The sequence below is a fragment of the Rhipicephalus sanguineus genome, chromosome 3 (assembly GCF_013339695.2).
Source record: "Rhipicephalus sanguineus isolate Rsan-2018 chromosome 3, BIME_Rsan_1.4, whole genome shotgun sequence".
NCBI lineage: Eukaryota > Metazoa > Arthropoda > Arachnida > Ixodida > Ixodidae > Rhipicephalus > Rhipicephalus sanguineus.
The window spans coordinates 18,589,501-18,613,993 of NC_051178.1; the positions used below are offsets into that span (position 1 = coordinate 18,589,501).

The 24,493-nt window shown below is 45.2% G+C and overlaps 1 protein-coding gene across 2 annotated transcripts in view; it reads right to left on the reverse strand.

Moving 5' to 3' along the window:
- LOC119386472 (syndetin) overlaps window positions 1–24,493 on the reverse strand; it is a 212,124-nt gene that overhangs the window by 32,660 nt on the left and 154,971 nt on the right. Inside the window, exons 19-21 of one of the 2 annotated variants that reach the window (XM_037653754.2) lie at window positions 15,666–15,692; window positions 3,779–3,889; window positions 2,641–2,732 (exon numbers count right to left, since the gene is read on the reverse strand). In XM_037653754.2, the coding sequence (XP_037509682.1) occupies window positions 2,641–2,732; window positions 3,779–3,889; window positions 15,666–15,692 (230 nt within the window). The remainder of the gene's footprint in view (window positions 1–2,640; window positions 2,733–3,778; window positions 3,890–15,665; window positions 15,693–24,493) is intronic. The other variant, XM_049413147.1, reaches the window with a different exon arrangement.

Consider the following 24,493-nt stretch of genomic DNA (forward strand, 5'->3'; position numbering starts at 1 on the left):
GTCGTAAATCGCCCTCACTTCGCTGCCACCCCGCCCCTCAAACATTTAACACGGTGTCCCATTAGCCTAATTTTGGCAGGATTTGGGCCTTGCTCGCACTCGCCAGAGAAGCGGGGGCGCAAGACTGGGTTCGGGGACTCGACGGGGAGACCACTTCGGGACATTGGAGGGTGCGTATGTGTTTTTGCCTTTCCGGCTGGCGGTGATCCTTTGTTCTTTGTTCTTCGTCGCCGGCCGGTGGTTACGTCGTCTCGTCGAGGCCCCGGCCTCGGCGCATGCGCGCTCCTTTCCGCAGTCTTGAAGTCCCGAGGCAGCGCCTCGCGATCGTGCACCGTATGTTTCTCACAAGTGCTCCTATGCCTGTTCTGTTTCCTATGATTGCGGGAGCGCTGGCCGAAGGGTAAGTCGGCCCTCCAAACTTGGTTCTTTGTTTTATAGGTGTGCTATCCGTGGCCACTAATCAATATAATTTGTAACTGGTATTAGCCATTTGGTATCATGTATAATTATGTTGCGTACGATTGCTTGTATTGAATTTTTGATCTCTTTGTACTAAAATCCCAGGTAATAAATGATGAATTGGAGAGTGTCGTCTAGGGTCTCCCTCGCTGCGTGCGTGGGCTCGTCGTCCCTTCATGATGATGGATCAGGCTCTCATGCGCAGCAGTGCAAACGGTACACGGTGCGAGGCAAACAAGGACGCGGTACCCTGCGTGAAGCTCACAGTGCTCGAACCCGCGGTGGTGGTCGGCACGTACGGCTAAGGGTACAGCGAGGCCGTGCACGCCGGGGGTCGGCGAAGGCCGATTAACAACAAAAAGGCAATGAATAACAAAAAGAAAGTACTAAGCAAAACGACACCACCACAGCTGCAACCGCTGCGCAAGACACCGTGGTCGCTATCTATGTGATCACTGATAGCGGCTATGCAGCTCTGAAGGTATGTGGCTATCACAGCGGTAGATTCAATAAAGTCGTAAAAAGGCACGAAGAGTTTTGGCGTTCCCGTTGTTCACTTATGACTATGGTGGAGTGGACTTCAGCACTTAGTTTTCAGTTGGCCTCAAGCGAACCTTTGATGTGCGCGTTTGGAACAGCCGTGCAGCAAGCACATGAGTAGATTGTTTTGTTGCTCACCCCTCTGTCGCAACTCAGCAGCACTTGGACACTTTGAGCACAGGAGTTCCTTCCGTGGCGGCCATTCAAAAGCTGTTGGTTTTTTTGCTGCAGCTGCTCTTGCTCAAGTGGTGTACGGCATTCGGGCATCCCGAGACATCACGTGGACGTGGCATATTCTCTAAATTGCAGTTAGAGCGAGTTTCTTGAGCCAGCAAAGTCCACGCAGCAATAAGTGATAATAAACTACTCTTGCAACGAGACTACGCCTGTCAAGCAGAGCCCGGCGAGAACGAAACCTTCCAGCCATCCACGTCGTCAAGGGTAATGTCAAGAAGTTATTTTTTGTATGAAACAAACAGAAATGCACAAGTAGCATTTTATATAGTCTTTTGATTCACTGCAGAGACCCTTTTTTTTTATGGGCAGGTAGTGTGATTACATACCAAGGCCCTACTATGTCATATCGAAATAGTACTAGAATGTTCCATTGGGGGCACGAACAGTGTCCTACGTTTACCTTAATTTCTCAATTACTAAAGCCCTGATGCACATGATACTGACGTTTTAAATGTTCTCAGGCATTAACCTTTCACTCTGGCATAAATTGTTGCTTGCCTTTAATGACCCTTTAAATGCAACCAGGCACTGTATTTTATGGGTGCCAGTGAAAAGTGCAAGACTGTTGCTGTTGGTGGTGCTTGCACTTACTCTGACTGGCCGCTGCCTGCTTCTGCCATTTATCATTATTGAAAACATAGACACCGTTGAGAATAAAAGACGACGGTGGTTGCACACCACGCGGTTACAATCCTCAAGAAGATTAGTGTGGCATGAAAGGTGGAAGAGGAAGGCAGCCATGCCATTCGTCCGTCTCTGTTCCACATCTCAGTACTCTTCTAGTTGCTCTAAAATGGTTGCTTGCTGGGCTAGTTGGTTCATTGCAACGTAACTACCAGCGCGCAAAACTGGATAGGACGACGAGAGACAGATTATAAAGAGCGATGTTTTTTTTCTTTTTTTACACTCTTACACTCTCTCTTTACCCTCTGCTCTTTACACTCTGTTGTCGTCATTTCCAGTTTTGCGCGCTCTTACATATGTTGCTCTAAGAATGAGCACTTCTCATCTGAAATTTCAATGTTGCAAAATTTGGAGTCAATTTGTAGCAGTCACGATGGCAATCTCATGGTGCAGTAAGAAAACGCAACACTTGAGTCTTTCATGTCGAAGTGTAGCGTGAGGAAAAACAGGACACAGTAAAGAACACACAAGACAGGCGCGTTACACGACAAGGCAGTGCCTGTCTTGTGTGTTCTTTACTGTGTCCTGTTTTTCCTCGTGCTACGCTTCGACATGAATCTATACCTACGTTACTTGAGTCTTTAACACACTCTAAAATTAAACCATTTACAAAATCCCGAGTGCTATATATAAGAAATGGCCCTGTTTCGCCGAGTCACCCAGGAACGCAGCCAGTGGCTGCACAGCCATTTACATATTCCTCCGTATGCTAGCACTCACAGGGACTCTGCAGCGACAACACGAGGTGCCAGGCCAAACAGCTTCTCGGGGCTCGTCAAGTCCACCACTGTAGACAGCTGTGGAACCTGGATCTGGAAATCATTCAGGCATTGCAGCAATGGTGCAGACAAATTACTTGATGTAAGGGAAAGTTCCATGTTACTGTCAAAGACACACTTTGTAAACCAATACTATTTGCCCGAGAAAACACGTACCTAAAAAAAAAACCACGAGAGTAACTAGCATATTTGGTAGTCATTGAAGAGAACAATGTGAGATACCATTTACCCTCCATTTAAAGTTGTCATCGATATAGTAACTTCCTATCCATGTCTTACATGCCTTTGATAATGTAGGCCTGTGTTTCTGGAAGACCCATACAACGTGGGCAGAGAAAATGCCATTCGCTTGCTAATTCTTTACGTTTTGATGTCGTTTGCACGACGCCACATGTAAAAATGTAATATCACTTGCCTTAATGTTAATCACTACTTAATGCGTTGGCCAGAATTCATTTGAATCTTAAATGCACACCTTCACTTGAGTGATGTAGTAGTATAATTGAAGCATTTGTCTAGCACATAAAAAATATTTTATACGTATCAAGAACTCCCATGTGAGGACATGCCCTTCGCAAACTTCTCCGGGTTGGCATTGCAACTGCTTCGACATGCAATAGCCATTGTTACTATGGTTGGTTGCAGTGTTGTAAAAAAGAGCAAATAACTCAAGTTAAATGTTATCATAATAGTAGTATGTCTGTTCCTAAATTTCTCTTGTTTTAGAGGCAGAGTAAACTTGTAAATGCCAAATTATGTTTTGCTATTAGTGAAAATTTGCTCACTTCAGAAGCTGCTGTTATTCACATCATCAGGTCCAATGCCATTAAATGTGGCTCTGCAGAAAGGCATCAATGACTGAGTGGCATCCATGTGGCACGGATCCACAGAAATGTTACAACCCCCTTGTGTAAGGTACTGCTCAAGAAATTCAAAGATTTTTAATGACTTGTACACACTGTGTTACGTGTCAGTCAAGCAGCTGTTCAGAAATAAAAGCACACAAAAAACCCTAGCTGTGCGTATGGATGTAAATAATGTGATAACACAGTCAGGTTAACCCCCTTGCGGGGACCCACCCTAGAGCTGGGCTCTTGCCCTTCACCGTCTGGGCTTTCGCAGAGGTCCTCACGGATCTTCTGAAGTGCCTTCTGAGCCTTGATGCTGAGACAGTTCTCCCGGAAGTCACTCTGCACCAGTGAATGCACTGCATCATACATTTAGTTCACCAGGCACCCCACCACACCATATCTTCCTGGTTCATAAGCAAAGACTGTGCACTTCTTTATTCTGAACAACAGGGGCCTGACAATGCCCTCGTTCCCATTATTCTGGCTTCGTCCTCCTCACCAGACAGTATTTCCTCAAAAACTGAGCTACTTGTGCGACACGCGTGGACGAGACGGCAACATCGTGCCAGAAGCAAAAGACAGTGGCAATTCAATGTTACGCTTTTTTCGTAATTAGAAGTGTTCCTGGTAAGCTACAAAGGTCAGTGCCCATTAGGAGCCTCTGCACTTGCTCATTGTTAGCACTAACTCGAAGGGCCGATTGTTATTCCTGTATTAAATGTTCTGCACCGTCATCTCCGTCTGCGTGCTCTCTACCAAAAGAATGTTCCTAGCTGCTGGACTAGTGCTAGCTGAAGGACTCGAGAGCCCCTTTGCAACACTGGCACTGCACAACATTCTGCACCCACAAAAGTAGACGGTCGTCGCCAGTAAAGCGCCACACATACCGTGCTCATGCACAAATTGTACGTGAACCAAAATCATTTTTTTTTTCACTGTCCTTTCCTTTGAGAAGAGTAGTCTGCCTGTCCACAATGCACTGAAGCTGTCTACAAGATACGTGGCAAACAAAGTAAGATAGCACATGCATGTGGCCCAGCACCGCAAACTCTGCATTTAGAGATACCGGTTAAAACCAATGCCCACATCCGAATCATGGCAGCTAATTAATAGACCCACTTCTCTAACCTCTCATGCATGTAAAATGCTAGAGCACATTATTTCCAAGCGCATAGCAAAGCACATTGAGTCACAAACTGCTATCTAAAGTTTCTGACGCAAATTCAGTACTTTAACACGGCTAAGCGAATTCACACGTGAAATATGTATTAACCTTGACGCAGGACACCACAGTGACTTCTCAGCTGGATTTGTAGTCTTCTTTCCCAACGGTGAGGGTACCAAAATCTTGGAAGAATGCTAACATCATCTTAAGCTATAAGAAAGGGGAGGTCAAGGACTTACTCTCCATTGTCTACAAGCTGTTTACAAAGATAGTAGTTAATAGAATTCAGACAACATTAGAATTCAATCAACCGAAGGACCATGCAGGATTTCCTACAGGCTACTCGACAATATACCATATTCACACAATCAATCAGGTAATAGAGAAATGCGTAGAATATAACCAACCCCTATAATATGGCCTTCATAGATTACGAGAAGGCATTTGAGTCGGTCGAGATATCAGCAGTAATGCAGGCACTGCGGAATCAGGGTGTTGACAAACCATATACTATACACATACTGGAAGAAATCTACAGTGGCTCCACAGCCACCATAGTCCTCCATAAAGACAGTGACAAAATTAAAAAAAAGAAGGGTGTAACGCAGGGAGACACGGTCTCGCCAATGTTATTCACCGCGTGCTTACAGGAGGTTTTCAGGGACCTAGATTGGCAAAAATTAGGGATGCGCGTTAATGGAGAATACCTTAGCAACCTGCAATTGGCTGATGGCACTGCGTTGATGAGTAACCAAGGGGACGAATTGAAACTCATGATTACTGAATTGGACAAGGGAAGCGGAACGATAGGTCTCAAAATGAATATGCAGAAAACTAAAGTAATGTACAACAGCCTCGGAAGAGAACAGTGCTTTGCGATAGGTAGCAAGGCACTGGAATTTGTAAAGTAGACTTAGGACAGGAAGTAAGCATGGAGTTGAACCATCAGAGTGAAGAAACTAGGAGAATGAGGATGGGATGGAGCACGTTCGGCAAGCATTATCAAATCATGAATGGTGGTCTACCACAATCTCTCAAGAGGAAGGTATATAACAGCTGCATCTTACCGGTACTTACCTACGGAGCAGAAACCTGAAGACTTACAAAGAGGGTTGAACTTAAATTGAGGACGACGCAGCGAGCGATGGAAAGGAAAATGATAGGTGTAACCTTAAAGGACCCCTGACAGCAAAATTTTTGTTGGTGACTTTTTTACTGTAATTTGTAGCTTTGGGTCTGGTAATCCCTAAGTTAAATCGTAAATGCTCTAGCGTATCGTATAACTAATTCTAGCGTAGTTAATTGTGACCATTTTAGCGTCACTTCAAAACGCCCGCCTAAAAACCACAAGAAACTAGCGACCCATGCGGGGAGCGTCAAAGACCACGTGCACTCAAGCTGTGGTGACGTAGAAAGCGCGGTTTTCAAATCGGGGCCCCGCGCGCGGTAGAGATTGAAAGTATGTGGGTGCCTCGGTATGGGTTAAACCTGTTAAGCGCGTGACCCCTCACGAAAACTACCTCGAGAGCAGCCCGACAACAAAGCGAGAGGGGTGCGGAACAATAGGCCTCGCCGGGTGCCAGTCGTCGTATTGTGCATGTGCGCCCCGCAAACGCACGCCGCACGCTTCGACACAGCAAAGAGAGAAAGCATGGCTGGCAGTCGGCTCCAAACACACTCAGAGATCGTCGACGTCATTGTTACTAGCGTATCGTCACTCAGGGTGATTTTTGTGCAATGTATCACACCGAACACGTAGCACTAGTGTCGATGTTGCAGGGCAGCCGATTTTTTGTTTTTTCTCCTACGCTGTTTGACATCGAATTAAAATAACTTCCACGCGACGGATGCCGTTCAAATTTGGCCAAGAAGACCTATGAATACCAAGCGATCGAATGATGGGCACATCTCGATCTTGAAATTTGATGTCAGTGCTCCTTTAAGAGACAGGAAGAGAGCAGAGTGGGTCAGGGAACAAACGAAGGTTAAGGATATCATAGTTGAAATCAAGAACAAGAAACGGATATGAGCTGGGCAGGTAGCACGTCGACAGGATAACCGGTGGTCATTAAGGGTAACTGACTGGATTCCAACAGATGGCAAAAGCACGAGGGGGAGACAGAAAGTTAGGTGCGGGCATAACGTGGCCTAGAGGAAGCACGGGACTGGGTTGAACACGGGAGAGCCCTTTGCCCTGCAGTGGGCGTAGTCAGGCTGATGATGGTGATTATGATTTTAGGCACAGGTTTTCAACTTGGAACAATGATTCTGAAGTTGGTTCAGAAAAAAAATTTCCTGTGCCATAAAAATTTGCAAATTTTGTTCATCAAAGACACTTTTTCACACAGTTCATAATTTGTTAACACATTTACCAAAAAATGGTACCCTTCTCAATCGCAATATTTTTTTCCAAAAAAGAAGAAGTGAACTGCAACCATACGAGTACTATTTCATTACTCATATTGAAAGACGCAATTTTGAGAAAAAAATTAAACCGTGGTAAATGGCATTGGCATTTTGTATTTGCAAAGCACCGTAATACACTCAAACCTCGTTATAACGAAGTTACTTTTTACATGAAAATAAGTTCGTTATATCCGAAAATTCGTTATAAAGTATATTCCTAACACTGTATCTATTGTAAGCCTATTTTTCAATTACTTCGTTATAGCCGATATTTCGTTATATCCATGTTCGTTATATCGAGGTTTGAGTGTACATTAATTTTGCTGAAACTGCTGGTATGCAGTTTACCACAGAGGTCGAAGCTTAAAACAAAGTTTCCTAAAAAAGACCACATTTAATTTTTTTTTTAAAACTACTGTGGTTAAAGTCAAGGACGTTGTCTACCATTCTGTCTAAACAAATATTGCATTATTTATGACCAACCAATTGTAACTCGTTCGGTACTGCAACTCCAATAATGTAATCTTTCCTTTTTTAAGGCAGAATGATAGACCATGTCCTTGATATTAACCGAGCAATTAAAATAAACAGAAATGGCCCTTTTCAAAAAAATTACTTTAGAATCCTGAACATGAAAGTCCTGATCTAGAGTGTTTTATTACTCTCAGTTTAAGTTGTACGTAGGAATAAATTCCTGGACCAGAGCTATTTGGCCCCATTTACCATGTCTGTGCTTCAGCAAAGAAGTGGAATAAAATACTCATAACACTGCACTTCAAACACTCTTTATTCACCAAGAGAGACTGTACTCAACAACTGCATAATATTTTTGCTAAATACATTCAAAGTTCACAAATTTTTTTAGCAAAGGAAACTTTTTTTTCTCGCAAAGCTAGCTTTAGTACCATCAGAGCTTTAGTACCATCAGAGTCCTTCAATGCTTTTCTGGTCACGAAACTCCTCCGTAACGCTATGGGGGGAGCTTACTATGTTGCCGCACCTGCCGCGCAACGGCGCTAGGAGCGCGCAGGAGCTTCGCTGCGTAGGGAGAGGCCTGAGGAATCCGGCGGAATCGGTGTTCAGTTTTCCTCATTTTTCTAAATTTGTGCGACTGGCAGGTGTGAGAAACGCGTGCGAGGACACGGATGCCCAAGTCTTGCTGTGTACCGGGTCGTTGCTCCGGCTACAGAGGTACGAGTGGAAAGGCGCTGTCGTTTATTTTGCCGAGGGATGCTGATGAGAGAGACAAATGGAAGCGTGCAATACCGCGACAGGAACCTGGCAGATTCATCTTCGATTCTGAACACGTTGGAGTGTGCGAGAAACATTTTGACGCCACCGACGTCATTTGAATGGACAAGTTCATAGCCAATGGAGAAAATGTGTCTTTGCAACGCGAGAAGGCAAAGTTGCAGGCCGGCACTGTTTCTTTCGCAGCTTGATAGTTTTTTAGGTTCTTTCCAGCTTATTAAGTGTTTTGCATTGTTTCCTTGTTTGCCATTGTTAAAAACGCATTTTTTTGTTTTTCTTTACTGAATGTCAACTAAAAAATTTTGTTTTTATTTTTATGCTGTACTTCACAGTTTGCTTTGTTTTTTGTAATACTTGCTCATGTACTGGCCTTGCAGAGAGTTTTCCTACGCTAGGAAAACCTCGCTCATAGCTTTCTGTTTTCTGAGGTATTTTTCCAATAAAAGCTTTTCTACACTTCTTTCAATCGTAGCATTGTTGCTTTGTTTATTCTAAATTAGTGTCTCGACAGTCTGATGTTCTGAAACATGTGCACTGAAATAAGCAATTTAGTGAAGTATGAACGCAGTGGGAATTAGTGTTTCCTCAGCTTGACACGTATTTTGGTATTTTGCCCCGTTTTACGTTTTTCACGTTCTGAATAATTCAAAAGCGCAACAGAGCTCTGCGTGTGAACGCATGTGTTGATTTTCTCTAGATTAGTGCAGGGTGTCTACCGAGTTGACATTTCTAAATTCCCTGAGTTTTCCAGGTATTCCCTGAGTGTTTTTGCTGAAATTCCCTGAGTGAAACAGAACTTTGTTTTATGTCAAGATGGGTAGAGACCATATCGCTCGGTGATGTCACTCTCTAATACGCATTTTAGAAAATGAAAACGACTTAATCCCATTTGAATAGTACATGGAACAGATAAACCTCAATATAGCAAAGTTGGTAAAAGCGGCAACTCACTTCGTTATATCGAAACTTCGTTAAACTGAAATTCGACCTTTCATGCAAAGCATAGTTACTGAAGGATTAATCTTAAACTGAAAAGGCCACAAGAATGCTCGACTAATATGGCAACATAAAAAAAACGTTTTTTTTTATTTTTTGCGTGAAAAAAAATCAATTTTGTTGAGTCTGAGATGCAGCAATCACAGTTAGATGCCTTGCCAGAGTGTCACATGTAAAGACGAAACAAATGCGGGTTTAATGCACTGTGGAATTGCGCTTGTTCTGCTGCTGCGAGTTGTTGTCAAATCCTCGCGCGTTGCCCAGAGCAATGCAACGCCTTTGCTATCATGTTGCCCAACCGAACTATTTGCTCTCCACGAACGCACAACATCGAAAACCATCCCACGTTAGAAAAAAAGTCAGTTTCACCGCGAGAGCAAAATAGTAAATCCGACAGCAACAAAGAGGAATTTTATATGAATATAGGCTAGCAGCTCGCTCCTTCAGGAAACGCAGCCGCTGCACTAAGAGAAGTGCCCTATCTATGATCTATGGCTCAGGGGCGGATTCAGGTACATAATGGGGGGGGATACAAAGGCTGAATCCAACGCTCAGCAGTGCATTTTGGTGGGTCACGCATATTTACAACAGCCCAGAGGGGATTATGGCGGTGCCTAAGAAGCCTTCGTTGGAAATGTGCATAGCGAAGCAGGAAAGGGTAGAGCAATGAGAGGTAGAGAGCAGGGACAAGATTCTCTTTACCCCTTTTGGACAGTGGCAGGCAAAGCAACCTGACAAAGGGGGCAAACTCGACAAGCAAGCCTGACAAAGGAGGTGGACGACAGGCACTGAAGGGAGGGGGCGGGGGACGATCGCCGTTACCGCCCCCCCCCCCCCCGGGATCTGCCACTCCTATGGCTTCAACGGAAGTTCTGCAATTAGAGCACAACACCTACAAAGGTATGAGCCGTATGCTGATCCCCACTAAAGATACCGCGGCGCACGCGACCACGCCCGCTGGTACAAAGTACGCACTTCCTGTCGGACTCACGCAGCCAGCCCCCCCCCCCCCTTCCCAACGCGCCGGCTCCTATCCATGTGCCCATCGCGCGAATGAGACAGTCGGTTCGTTTCATCTCTGCTTAAAGGGGCCCTGCAACACCTTTCTTAGTTATATTTGAATAGTCTCATTATTGACGTATGACTCTTCACGAGTCATATGCCGCAAAAATTTTTCGAATCCGTCAAGTCTAAGTGGTGTTACCAAATTATAGAGATCACGTTCCGCAGCTTTCTCCCTCAACTCAACGCCGCGAGGGCGCGGAAAGCTAGGCAGCGAGTCGAGGGAGGCAGCGCAGAGGAGCGAGGCTCCGCCCAAGAGCGCCGGCGGAGTTTTTTTCTTCATTTTTTTCTCTCTGACGTCTGGGCGCAACCACGTGGTCTGTGCCGCCACTTCTGGTCGGCTTGCGTCGTTCTCGTCGAGCGGAGCCGATATCGCGCGTGCTTGAAAACTGCGCGTCGGTTTGGTAATGTTGGGTGTGCACCTCGAACGCCGTAGTGTGTTCATCGCTCTGCCAACCATGGAAGCAAACCTGCGCGCTCGTTTGGAACGAATGACAGCTGAGATCGGTTTCGGCCCATACTCCGATACACCGCCTCGTAAGACGGCACTGGCAGTATGGTCCCTTGAATACTGGCTAGTCTACCGTCTGCATGGCGCACCGTATGGAGAGGGGCTGACGCTTTCTAAATGACGCCGCAGGGGGCGCTGCGCGCTTTCGGAATGTCACCCTCTGCTTTCGCCTGCTTGTTCGTTGTGTTGTGGTGCTGTGGATCGTCCGTTGTGTTACTATGACCACAACTGCGACGGTGTGTTTGCTGGACTACGTGGACCTCACCACATCAGTCTGCGGGAACGAATGACCATCCAACTGCAGCACAATTTTTAGTGATAGTTCACCAGCATTTTATAACATTGCAAAACCACATAAATCAGGAAATTGTGCCCCAGAAGTTATCACTGCTCTGGCTTCTCTTCGTGAGGTACAAACGGAAAGCAAGATTGCTGTACTGGATAATTTGATTGATGGAGGAATGTTTGGTGATGCTGAAAATGCACTGCAAGGTTGCGCCTTGCGCAATATCAGTTCGTCGGACCACGCGTCTTCTGTGACGGCAAAAAGCCATGAAATGCTATGATGTGGCAGGGTACACAGTAAGAATTACAGGAAGTATCCCTCGGAAGATCCCGAAGGATACTTCCTGTAATGAGTGTACACTGCTGCTCTCTGTGGAAAAGCGTGGTGCTGTGTATGATGCTTCTGAATCCACGTCAAATTTCGACAATGGAGGTTTGATATACCCTTCGGGCCCTCTTAAGGATATTATAACCATCCTTGAGAACAGCTTAGCGACATTTTTCAGCGTAAATAAGCTACACGAGGAAAGAAGATGACTCTTTTAAGGGCCCCCCTTTTTTTTGTGAAATACACTATTTCATGAGAACTAAAAGACAATAATGCCAGGAAAAGCATACGGGATGTTATTTGTAGTAATTAGGATATAAATGTGAAGAAAGTAAAGTGGACGAAAAGATAACTTGCCGCCGGCAAGGACTTTACTATTTCACATTTATATCCTAATTACTACAAATAACATCCCGTTTCTCTGGCATTATTGCCTGTTAATTCTCATTAAATAGTGTGCTACACGAGCAAAGCATTCTCGACTTTGCCACTTTCATTACGTGGGTACAGCGGCCTGCACTAACATGCATTGAGCATGCACAGCAAAGTACTTGCCAAATAGTGAAGTTTTACATTCTTCTACAGCTGCGCTTTTTTGTGAAGGCCCATTAACAATGAGAGAACAGCAAAAAAGAGCAGCTGAAGCATTTGAAAATGAGAAGATGTAAATAATTTTCCTACCTGTGCAATTCTTCATATTTATTTGCTTTCATAACCACTTTCGTTTCCCCGTTTTAGTTTTTTTTTTTTTTGATGCTCATGTCAATAAAATTTTTGAAAAAAAAAAAAAGTAAACTGGTTCTTTCAATGTCAGTTGGTGCCGTGCCACCTGAGAAACAACCTACTCACAGTACTACCATGCATTCTTTTGATATATGTGCCTCGGCAAAGCAAGCCTTTGCGAACGAAAGCACGTGAGAACGTGCTAATCGAACCGGTTAGTATTTGCCATGGGCACAATTACGCTGCAGCAAAAAATATTGCAAGAAATTGTCAAGCTGAACTATGCTGAACGTGCGCCCGCGCTTCGGCGACACGCAGCTGGTCGGCGGAGCGCCGCTCCCCAGCATGAGGACTGCTCGAAGCGCCACCACCCGCATCATTCGGTAAGCGTGCTCGCTCCCCTCGGCGGACGGCAGACTAGCCAATATTCTAGGGACCCTACTGGCAGACGACCCCGAAGCGCCGCCATTACCGGACGCCAGCATTGTTATCGGAGACACGCTGCGCCCGTGCCTCGGTCGGTCGTGAGAACGTGCCGACGATGCAGTTCTCAGCTGACGAGGCAACACGCGAATGGCTGCCACTCTCAACGGCAACCGGCGATGGTCAAAAGCACAGAAATATTCACGTTTTCGGCACTGCGCATGGAGAAGAAAACGGAACCACGCAACTACGAGCAGACGAGCTGTCGGTGAGACCGGAAGTACTAATATTAATGTTTGTTCGGTGTTTTTAACGCGATAACAGAATATAAACATACATATTATCTACTTATTGAACTCAAAATTAACAACGAAAGTAATAATAAGGGTGTTATCGTGATTATAACATCAGCCAATGGTGGAACTGCCGACAATCGCGTCATATTTTGCGGACTAATACATCATTTGTCGAGAGAAGAGGGAGCGATTTTCAGCTGACTTTGAGAATTTATTGTAAATTCCAGGCCGTGCGCATCGCTGTAATATTTGGCTCGCGTGTTCTCGGGAGCCTCGACTACCGATCGGCAGCGCTTTTTGAGCATGCTCGAAAAGTGTTGCAGGGCCCCTTTAAGCCCCGTTCGTCGGCAGCGCTCGCGCACTTTCACTCGCACATGGAGCATGCGACGCGCGGGGTGATGTAATCGCGATTTGGACTTGATAGAGAAGATCATGGCGAAGGCAAAAAATTCGCGTCGGAGTGTCTATATAATTGCTATCGCAAAAAAAAAAGCAATATAGCTGCGGGCTAAGATCGCATGAAAGCACGGCAACAGCCTGAATTACGGCACATCCGATTATGGTGGAAACGTTACTGTTTTCCGACATCGCGCGCCGAATCGAGCATGTGGGACCCGTGCCGGTGTCGCGAATTTCGGTCGCCGCTATGCCATGGCTCTAAAAAGTTTTGTAATTCGTCTTTGTAGCAAACACCCACGTGGTGTGGCTGGTAATTGCCAGCTGCAGCCCCAAAAAATTTCAGTCGACTGCCTAAAACTTGTTTCAGCAGTGCCCTCATCGGGAAAAAAGAAATAAAAAAGCTTTCACTTGCTGTGAATGGGCCCGTTAGTTACGCTAGCTCTCGCCTGGAAATTTATTATATTCTTCACGGAGTCCTAAATAGCATCTTTGAAGCTCGGGATCAGAGCGAGTGAGCTCTCCGATAACAGCCAACAAGCGTCTTTATTCTCGCCGATCGGGATGGCTTGCCAGATACGAGCCTTGTCGAAGACATCCGCTTCCTGCGCGATCGCGATCGCTTGCAAGATAACTCAAGCTCGTTACATCTACTGCTACCGCTTCTACAACTAATCATGCTTGTTACTTGACACGCGGCGATAACAAAAACACCATATCGGGCGCTAACGCACAGCACGCGCGAGAAAGATTACAGAACTACACCGCGTACTCCCAGAACATCCTGACAACATTGCGCGATACGATGTGTCGTGGCTCGCGGTTCCCGCATGCCACGCATTAGCCGGATTCTCTCCCACTTCACCGCTCCGAAGGCGATGACAGCATCAAGGTGCGCCACTTCCCCGCAGCCGCAGCGGCCGTTTGATTTGAAAAATGCGTTCACAAAATATCGAGCAAGCGCTACCGCGACTTTCGTCGCCTTTCAATAAAGATACTGTGGATTTTCCCTGATGGGAGCACAATTTCCCTGAGTTTTCCCTGAGAATTTCCAGACTACCCAAAATCCCTGAGAATTCCCGGTTTTCCCGGTTTTCCCGGTCGGTAGACACCCTGTTAGTGAAACACAGCTCCATCGCAGTTAATCAAGTCTCCCTTATACAGTCTTCATTAAGAAAATCGTTGCACGACGCAGTGCAGACGTAATCCGTCAAGGCAGTCAAAGCAACACACGTTGTGAGTTGTGAAGGTGCCACCAGCGCGAAGATTGCAGATACCCGAATGCCGACGCTGCACAATGTAAACCGCGAAACACTTTGACTCGTGCAATGTCCACGTAACATGAAGTTGCTAAAGTTACTTATATAAAATGGACAAAATGTGGTTACAAACTCAGAGTTCAGGCTAGGTTATATGTCCTAGAGATCAGTGGGTATTTCGTGGCACATGGACGTTACCATGAGAAATCTTCGTCGCTCACGATTTCAAGTGTTGCCGGAGTGCTGTGAGGTAGGCTGCAGCGGAGTGAGGTTAGCTTTTATAATCTGTAAACACAGGAACGTAGAGCTTTTATTTTTTGTAATGCGGCTGTGTCAAACTCCCGCAGCTCAACTCGCGCTGTGAGACTACAGTTGGTGGGTCGGTAAGGCTTGTGCAGTGTCACGTGTCTAATTAAATATCCCGTGCCTGAATAAATAGTACTATCGTGCTCCAGTGCCTGAGGTAAGGAACCTCGCTGGAACAACATATACAGATATTGCTGCGTCGGCGCGACTGGATCCATCGCAGCCTTGATATTTTAAAGAAAAGATGCGCGAAATTAAGTTTTTTACACGCGTATGCAACAACCACATTGTATGTCAGGTGAAGTATGAGTGGCAGTTGAATTATTGCAGTTTGGGGCAAGATAAACCACTGCCTCGAACCGGCACAACATTCAATCGAGCACAGCGCGCGCACTCGAATGCCCCCGCGTTGATCGCGGCGACCCTAGTGGCAGCCTCTGTCCCTGTATGAAACTGCGGGAGGAGTTTCGTTACCAGAAAAGCATTGAAGGACTCTGGTACCATTATTCCGAGTCAAGAACTCGTGCGGAAAATAAGCTTCATCAAAATCTGGGATCAGGACAACCTGTTCATTTATTATTTGAATTCACCTGGCTTGTTTCTGTTTCATTTCATGAAAACTGTACTTTCCTAGATAGATGACTATTATTGTTGAGAAAGACGCCCCAAGTGCAAGACAAGTTGCTTTGGAATATCATAAGGACTCACCATTTCTTTGGCAAAGAATATGTACACCTGAAAAGAGAATGAAAAGCATTATTTTCGCAACTCAAGCAGAACTGAGCCAATGGAGTAAAGGGCCTTAGAACAAAAGGTTCAACTGCTTGTTAAGGATTGATGATAAAAGAGGGTAGGTGCGCAAACACGTACACAATAGGAGAGATCAAGAGAACACAGAAGCAGCATTTCTGTTGTCTTGATCTCGTCTCTTGTGCAACGGTTCGCGCGCCTACCTTCGTTTATACGTAAAGGACCTTCTAGCTCAATCACCCGTGGTCAACAAGCTTTAGATTAGCCCGCTTGCACTTTATGCGAAATCATCGAACTGCAACTTTGTACAGTATCCTTTCTTAACCCTTTCAGGGTCAGTGATGTTCATGTACGTCACCACTTTTATGTTTAAGGGGGGACGCGGCTTTCGTATCGCGAAAAATGGCAAAAAAATCGATTTTTTGAAAATCACATTTTCAGTTTCTGTAGCCCTTTTTATATCCGATTCCAAAATATCTTCACCGAAAACCGCGTAGAAGTGCTATAAAAAAATTGTTGCGCCTGCCGAGGTGGCGAAAATTATTGGGGAAATCGCAAAAAAACACTGATTTTCAAAAAATCATAGCTCCGCAACGACGCCACCGGGCGCCGATATCTTGGGCTCATCGGAAAGCGCATTTCTCCGTCTTCAAATTCCCCGCCGCAGCTGGCTCCTCCCTTCGAAAACAAGCGCACAAAAAGCAAATGTTCGAAGGTCGTTTCGAGCCCTCCGATTGGCCGCGTCCGCCATGTTGCCCCAGCGCGCCTCGCCATTGGTCCGATGCTCGCTCCGGGAGATCGTCGTCTGCAGCTCGTGCGTCTCGAGCTCACGGCTGTCGAAAGTCGCGCTACTTCGTTGCGTGTTCGCAATCGCGCTGTGTTCACGGCTCGACGATAACTTTGAAAAAGAACTACGTTTTAGTTTGTAGCTACTAGCGGAAGCTCGGTGGGATTACGATGGCGCGCCGCACTCGTAGCGAACATCGCAAACGCGCGTCTCGGACCGACTTTCTAGCGTTGACTCGGCGGATCCGTGGTTGGAGGTTCTGCTTATGCGCACTTCGGACGTCGTGACGAAGATGATCGCAGGACGACTCTTTGTACTCGCGACCACGCATTACGTACTTTGAAACATCGGGCACCGCGGCCGGCGCGTCTACTGCTCGGAGTCGTCACTAGGCCTAACTCCGCTCACGGCGTCGGCACGCGAGACGAACCTCGAACTTTGCGGGCAAGAGCAACGCGTTAGCGGATTCGCGGCAGTGTGCTTCTTCGCAAGGAACGAAGCGCTTCCCCCGCCGGCTTCTCGGTACAGCGGATGGTCATTTTACGCATCGGCAGCGGACCCCACGGCCAAGCTCGTCGTGCAGCGGGCGCGCGTCGGCGTCCCGCAATGCGAGGCAAAACACGTTGCGCGCCTATTTTTCGTCGCCGCACCTAGGCATATTGCGCATCGACACCGAATGCCGCCACCCAGCACATCGCGTGCCGACTTCCCGGACTATGCGGCCGAGCACTTAGAGGTGAAATAAAGCACTGTTGATGCAATTTAGGCGCGCTTGGAGCCGTGTGTGGTATCGCCGTAAGCGCTCATGAATCATCTGAAAAAATAAAAGCCTCGCAGAAAACCGTGTCCTCGACCGGGTGAATGATGAAGCGCATCGCAGGCGAGGTTTACAAATTAGCTTGACGAGTGAAACAGGGAGATGAATTCATATCTGCCCAGTTCGCGTCTTGAATAAACTGCTAAGGAATTCCTATTCCACCAATGTCTTGGCCATAACTGCCTGTTATTTAGGAGGAAGTGATAGGTTGCCATGATGAGAGCCGCTTTTAGTATCCTATAAAAATGATTCAATGATCAATTGCAATCAAGACTGTTAATTATGTTAATGAGAGCATGAATACAAGAAAGCTGGCAAATCATCATAGTACATGACCTACTTGAATTACAATATCTTGTTTTTTGTCATGTCTATTACACCACTTCATAACTTCGTTTAAAATTCATGCTGCATGTTCTTTGTATATCAGAAAAGGATTTTAAGAAAAAGAAAACAAAGGCACAACCGATGAAAGGCCACATGTGCAGGAGGTCCAACCTTATAAAACACCTTAAAGATCACAATCTTCTTGTGTTTTAGAGAAGCAAGGCACCTCAAACTAAAGACAGGGCACTCAAGAAAGTGCACATTACGAAGGACTCAAAAGATTACGACCCCAGTGCCTTTTGATGAAGTAATATCGTTGGTACAACTTTAAAAGCCGTTTTCTCAAAACGACTTTTCTAGCTTCCTGCTTCGCTTGTTCCGCTAATTTCTCACTGGCCGCTGGGTCTATTTCAGTTCCGTTTTTTGTTCTATATTCCTTGAAGCACAGTTCAGGGCGTGACATTCTTGCTTTTTCAGTATGGCGTTTTGATAATTAGCTATTTGACGAGTTGCACAAAGCCTCGATGCCTGTTGCGCAGTCACCTCATGAAAAATGAAAACTAAAAAAAAATCTGTTGCAAATAAAAAAATCTAAGAATGTCACGCCCGCAATCAGACATCTTAGAATGTATAGCACTTTGAACGAGTTTCCTATCGCATTTTTTAAGCGAGTCAGACTCGGAACAAGAGCAGAAGGTGAAATATATTGTAAATCAAAAAGTTGTAAAGATATATTCATGAAATTTCTACAGTAGCATTAAAACAACATTTCAAATAAGTGTGCCAATTTTCATCAAAATCCATGAAGAAATAAGAAAGTTGGTACCGAAAGCCACGTCCCCCCTTAAAAAGTGCACCTCTTTCATTCACTTTTCTTGCTTGGCATGTCTTGCCACATTGCACGAATACATGGAATTTTTTCCTTGCGCCAATGCCTCTCCGTTTTTGTTTTTTTTTTGTGCTTTACTACAGCAGTTCCCCGGCTATCGCTCGTGCACCTGGTCGCACACGGGCGTGCGGCGGCTAGTTTCGGTTTCATCCTTCGGGTGGTTCCCACTTCTTGCGCCCACAAAACTCATAGCTGTCTGGTTTACAATCTCTCAAAGGGTGACCGCTTTGTTACTCCATCATTTATTCCTCCCTGGGGCGCGATTACACGCAGGCGCTGACTGACACAAACGATCCCACCGTGGTTGCATTTCCTGTTTTGGGGACTCGCAAAAACCGCTTCCATCTCGTTGGCCATAAGACGAAGGATTATTATAGATTTCTCACTTGTTCTTGCTTTCCGGACGCACTCCCAACTACACAGTTTTCTTCAGTGCGCTCACCCGCAGTTTTCCTCGTCCATGTTTTCCTCATCCCTTCAGGTCCCGTTTAACGAGAGTCTACCGTATTTATGTCTCTACAGAGGAGTAGTTGTACCATGTTTAATCCATAAATGTGCATATATGTGCAGCTGAATGCATGTTTATTTATAAAATTTCAAAATATGAAATTAACCTACTGCTCTTCGTTTGCTTGTGCTTAACGCTCAGATTCTTACTGCTGACCCGAAGGTCACGGGATCGAATCCCGACCGCAGCAGCCACATTTTTGATGGAGGCAAAAATGCTTGAGGCCCATGTACTGAGATTTAGGTGCACGATAAAGAACCCCAGGCGGTCAAAATTTCAGTAGCCCTCTACTACGGCATCCCTCATAATCATATCATGGTTCTGGGACATTAAACCCCAGATAATATCATATTCTTCAGTCTCATGACTGCTTGTCACCTCACATTTGCCCACAATACAGTTCATATTTGTAATTAAAAGAGGCTTTCTCCGACGCTTTAGTTACTGCATAGGAGCGCGAGCTGCGTAAATATTCCATGCTTTTTTCTTTTACGGTGAAAAAAATCTATTCTGATGAGTTCGTACTTTCAGTACAACCTAGGCCTATGTTGTATGGTAAAGTAAATGCTGTTGTGCTTCAAGGACAGAATTGTTGGGCAGTCAATAAAATAAGGGGTTTAATAATTAATTGGTTCTTTGTGCCTGAAATAATGAAATTTGCAGCAATGGAAGGCTCCATATCTCATTTGACAAGTTCTTTGACACGAACTTTTGCTGCAGTCGAGAAGAAGGACCAAGGCACCAGTACATATGTGCTGTGACTCTGCATCTCCTCAGCAAAACTTCACAGGCCTCTGCCACGAGTGGAATTGTTGATAAATCTTGACCGCAGTACCATCTTAAAACAAGCACTCTGCATGACCTCTTCTTGAAGTTAATTCGTATTAATGGTACTACCAATTTTTCTGGAACAAAAAAAGATATGTCCAAGCACATAGACACACTGCTCACTGTAATTAATGGAATCAATCAAGCAAACAGCGGCTGTCCTACAAGAACCTGTAATTGCACCAAGTATTACTTTTCTGTAACACCAAACAGTTAGAAACTATATTTACTCGATTTAATAGGGCTATGCCGCAGAATGAGATAGTAGTAGTCTTAGAAAAGTTTATTTAAAACGTACGGGGTAGTTGCTTGCTTGACAGTGGTGCACATTAACATTAACATAACAGAGGAAACATTAACATCTGGAATTACCGCTGAATTGATTCCGTAGTCCTATACAAATTTAGAAGGCAGCGGCCACGTCAACGATGGATCACTTTTAATTAGAGCTGTGCGAATAGCAAAATTTTGGGTGCAAAGCGAATTCGAATATTGAAGTGTGAGTGCGAATCGAATAGAATATTTTTCAAATATTTCTCGAATATTGCTAGAATATTTTTCGAATAGTTCCAAGCGCAATTGCAGAAAAAAAACGTTAGAGAGGATTGCTAAGCATATTCTTACAAGACAGCAACATGAAAGTGTTTCTTTTTGCTAGGTTGATGAAGCGCTGGTGGGGTGGTGTTTCATAGTTGTCGTATCAAGAATGAGGCAATGTAGAGGCCGAATTGTATTTATGTACATGATTTGGTGCAACCAAAGTGTTGCCGACAACACTTTTACACGTTATAGGCAAAGATGCCATTTCCTCAGCCTCTCCTCCTCTTTCAACTTCTGAGGAAGCCCAACTGAGGTGGCGGACAAGGGTGTCCTCCCTTCAAGTCCGGAGTTGCAAATCTGCCTCGTAGACGTCAATATATAAGACCATCTGAAATTTTGGATGCTAAGAAGCTTCGGCTTCCGATTTTTAGGACTTCCTGCCCAAATTTCAGGTCCAAAACAGCATTAATTGAGCCCCCACCTCTGCCACATCTTTCATCTCCATGTTGGAACCAGCGTTTTCTTGAGTTAGTAAATTTGCGACCGTAGCGGAGCTTGAAAGGCAGCATTGCCGCAATACCGGGGTGTGATGAGGTGAAGCATACTGAAAATCTAGGGACCACTTCCAATCGGACGTTGACTGTCTCTTGGCAAAGTTCGACCGTAACGGAGCTTGAAAGGCAGCTTTGCCACAATACGAGAGTGTAATGAGGTGAAGCATATTGAAAATCTGAAGGGGTCACTTTCAATCGGACGTTGACTGTATTTGTTTTTGGGTAGTTCGAATAGTTCGAATAGCAAAATTCCAGTGCGAATCGAATAGCAAACACTATTCGAAAAATATTCGAAGTTTCGAATATTCGCACACCCCTACTTTTAATGCATTAGTTAAATGTCTGGCTGTTCTTTCCTAATTTAATTATTATAAGATCGGCATTTCAATCGCAATGTACCTTTTGCAATGTGAGTGTGAGCTGAATCTGAAATGCTTTTTATTCATAGGAGTCTCATGATATAGAACAGCTGCCGCCATAATTCCTTTTTCTAACGTAACTCCAAATATGCATATCACATAGTGCTGGGAGCAGGATATTAATTTTGTGCATGTGTATTTTTTCTGCACATACTTTTTTTTGCACCCATGATAAAAGTTACACTGAATTTCCATGATCTGCAGAATGAATAATTATGATTTGATTTCAAAACTGTGAACAGCACTGCACTTATTATACATTCCAGTAGATAGCTATCGAATAATATATTTGCTTTCTGCCGAGCTGAGCAAGTTTTTTCCTACTGTCTCCAGAAAGAGGAGTGGCAGCCTTGCCTATCTCCTGCATTCATTGACCCAGAAGAAAAATCAGTATGAAAAACTAATCAAGTGTCTTCATTTTCATCATGTTCAGCCTTAAAATACAGAAAATATAACCACCCGTATACTCCTTTTAAAGGGGTCACGAACCCACCCTCAAACTTGGTGGGAAAACACATGCTGGGGATAGCAGACACTGCTATGAACGTCTCAGCCAAATCTTGCAGTCGTGTGAGGCAAAGAGAGTTCAGAAGTGCAGCGCAAAGTTCTCAGAGCGATCGTGGTTGATCACATGTGCTCAAGGTCATGACATGCGCCAACATATTCTGCTGTTCACCAGTAGGAATCAAAAGGAGTACAAAAAACACAAGAGCTTGGGGCCCCTACAAGCTGGGGGCCATCGCACTAGCTGCGCTGAGAAAGGCAAAAACAAGGAGGGGGAAAAAAGGTGGTTGATCCCTCTACCATAGGAATCAGCATAACACAAAAGTAAAACGTGTCCTTACAGAAGCAGCTGAATGTTTACTGTACATCGATATAAGAGAGCTTGCTCAATGTCTATTGGTGTTTGGCAGCTATAGCACCGTTTAACATGGATGCACCCACATGGACTTTGGTACATCTCCATCCCGACGACTAACGTCCATGGTCAATGATTAAACAGAACCTTGTGTTAGCTGTAGTAGTTAAAAGTGAGAGCGTAATCAGAAAAAGCGGTGTGACAGCCGAAATAAACGCCAGTTGTTAGTGCCACGTCTCTGCGCTCTGTCTCTGTTTTCTGCCGCTCTGCTGTTTTCCGTTTTTCGACGTTTTGTGGCTTCTTTGTAGTTAACTAAGTATGTACCAACTTGCCCAACAAGCAACTCTCTAGAAGAGCGTCCTTGATTGGATGCAGAACTTGGGCTAAGGTCGCTATCCCGCGGCATGTTAAAGAGTTATTGAACACCATGGCTGGACTAGAGAAAAACTCAACGCGCGTCATGTCTCCCCTGTAGCCCGGCTGCGATTTTTCTTGGGGCGAGTGTAAACGGGGAACGCGGTGTTACAGCCAGGTGAGGCAGGCGCACATCGCAGAGCTATTTTTGGTATGGATGGATGCATGAGCAAGGCTGACGCTTGGGCTAAGGTCGCCACCTCACGGTGTGTTAAGGTGTTGTTAAAATTGCACTTCTCCTATTGAAAATGCGCCGAATGAGACGGACGCGTAGCAACGATGCATTGCAGGAGCTAATCGCGGAGGCCACGGTCATAATGCATTACTTCACTTTACAACTCCCAGAGGGCGACACCAACCCACCGACCAAGAGCACAGTGAGAGGAAAGTGCGAGATATAAAAGGCATGTTTGTAAAGCCTCCAGAGTGTGTGACTGTGGTGCCGTGGATAGCATGCCCAGCATTTGTTGTCGCTGGCCGAGAGGTCGTGGGTTCGACTTTCGTTGCAGGAACTTTTTTTTCTTTGACATCTGATCGTGTGTATTTTTTCGACGTCGTGACGGAAATACATCACTGAAGTCTTGTCTTGGTGCAGCCAGGTATAAAACACTTTAGTGTTAAAAGAAAGCGACAACAGAGACGAAAACAGCTTGCACGTTTCAATTGACTATGAAACGAAAACCACATTCACAGCACTGGCAGCAGCCTCCCATCAGAGGGGTCAGACATAGTGTCATCACCATCATAGAATAGCAAAGGAACGCATTTTGTTGTCAGTTCGTGAAGGTGCCTTTTGTGTGCAACTGTGTCCTGTGAGCATCATATCTGTTCTCAGTGAAGTGCAAGTGATGATGCGCCGCTTTCGTTGTGAAAGCACATGACAAAAAGGAAGTGATTTTTAATGCTGAACATAGCTGTGTCACATCCTTCTTGTGTGTCCCACAAATTTCCTGCAAATTGCAAAGCACTTGCTCAACATACAGCCATTGTATGGTTTAGGCACTGCTTGGCACAAACAACGTCATTACGCAAATTAAGTGCAGCGTTACGACTTGTCGTCATAATGTGCACCTTGAAATTTGCAAAATATTCACTTGCTGGTGGTTGTGTGTGCCTAGGTCACGAGCACAGTTTCCAACATATGAGCAGGAATCAATTCTGAAACTCTGCAAGCTGAGAGATGCCTTTCTGCCTGGTCACCCCAGCAAAAGGCCCTTTGTAACAAACACATGGGATACATTCACACATTACTTGTGGCTCACAGCATGCAGGTCTTTGCCTGGTGCAGTTTCTATAGATGCTGGTTTGCCACCACGCTACATCAGTTTTGTAATCAATCATGAAATCAGCGATTCATTGCGAGAAAAAACCACTGCATCGGGCTGGCTGTGAGCTACAAAAGAATTCAGGCCCAGCCTTGCATGACTGTCATGTAAATTCTTTTCTGTGCATGAAAAAGGAACCAATCTTTTATAAACCCATCACTTCATTTGTGTGAAGACACTATTTGCAGTGTGCAGTGCCTTAAGCAGCAGCTATCTAGTCGGCATGCACATTGGGAAAAAAGAAGTCACAGTTTTGCTACAAGGGCGAATCGGTGAATGCAACAGCAAAAAATTGAAATGTTCTACAAAGTAAGGCTAGCAGCTTTTAGCATGTGACCTGGCATATAGAAATCACAGCTGCTGCAGTGAGCAAAGCGACCTTCATTCTGTCTATGAAATGAACGCAAACTTTGCAATGAAAGCACAACACACACAAAGGCACAAGCTGCCTGCCTCTAAAGATACACATATGATGTGCATGACTGCGGGCTACCATGCTCAGCCAGTCAAAGTACGCAT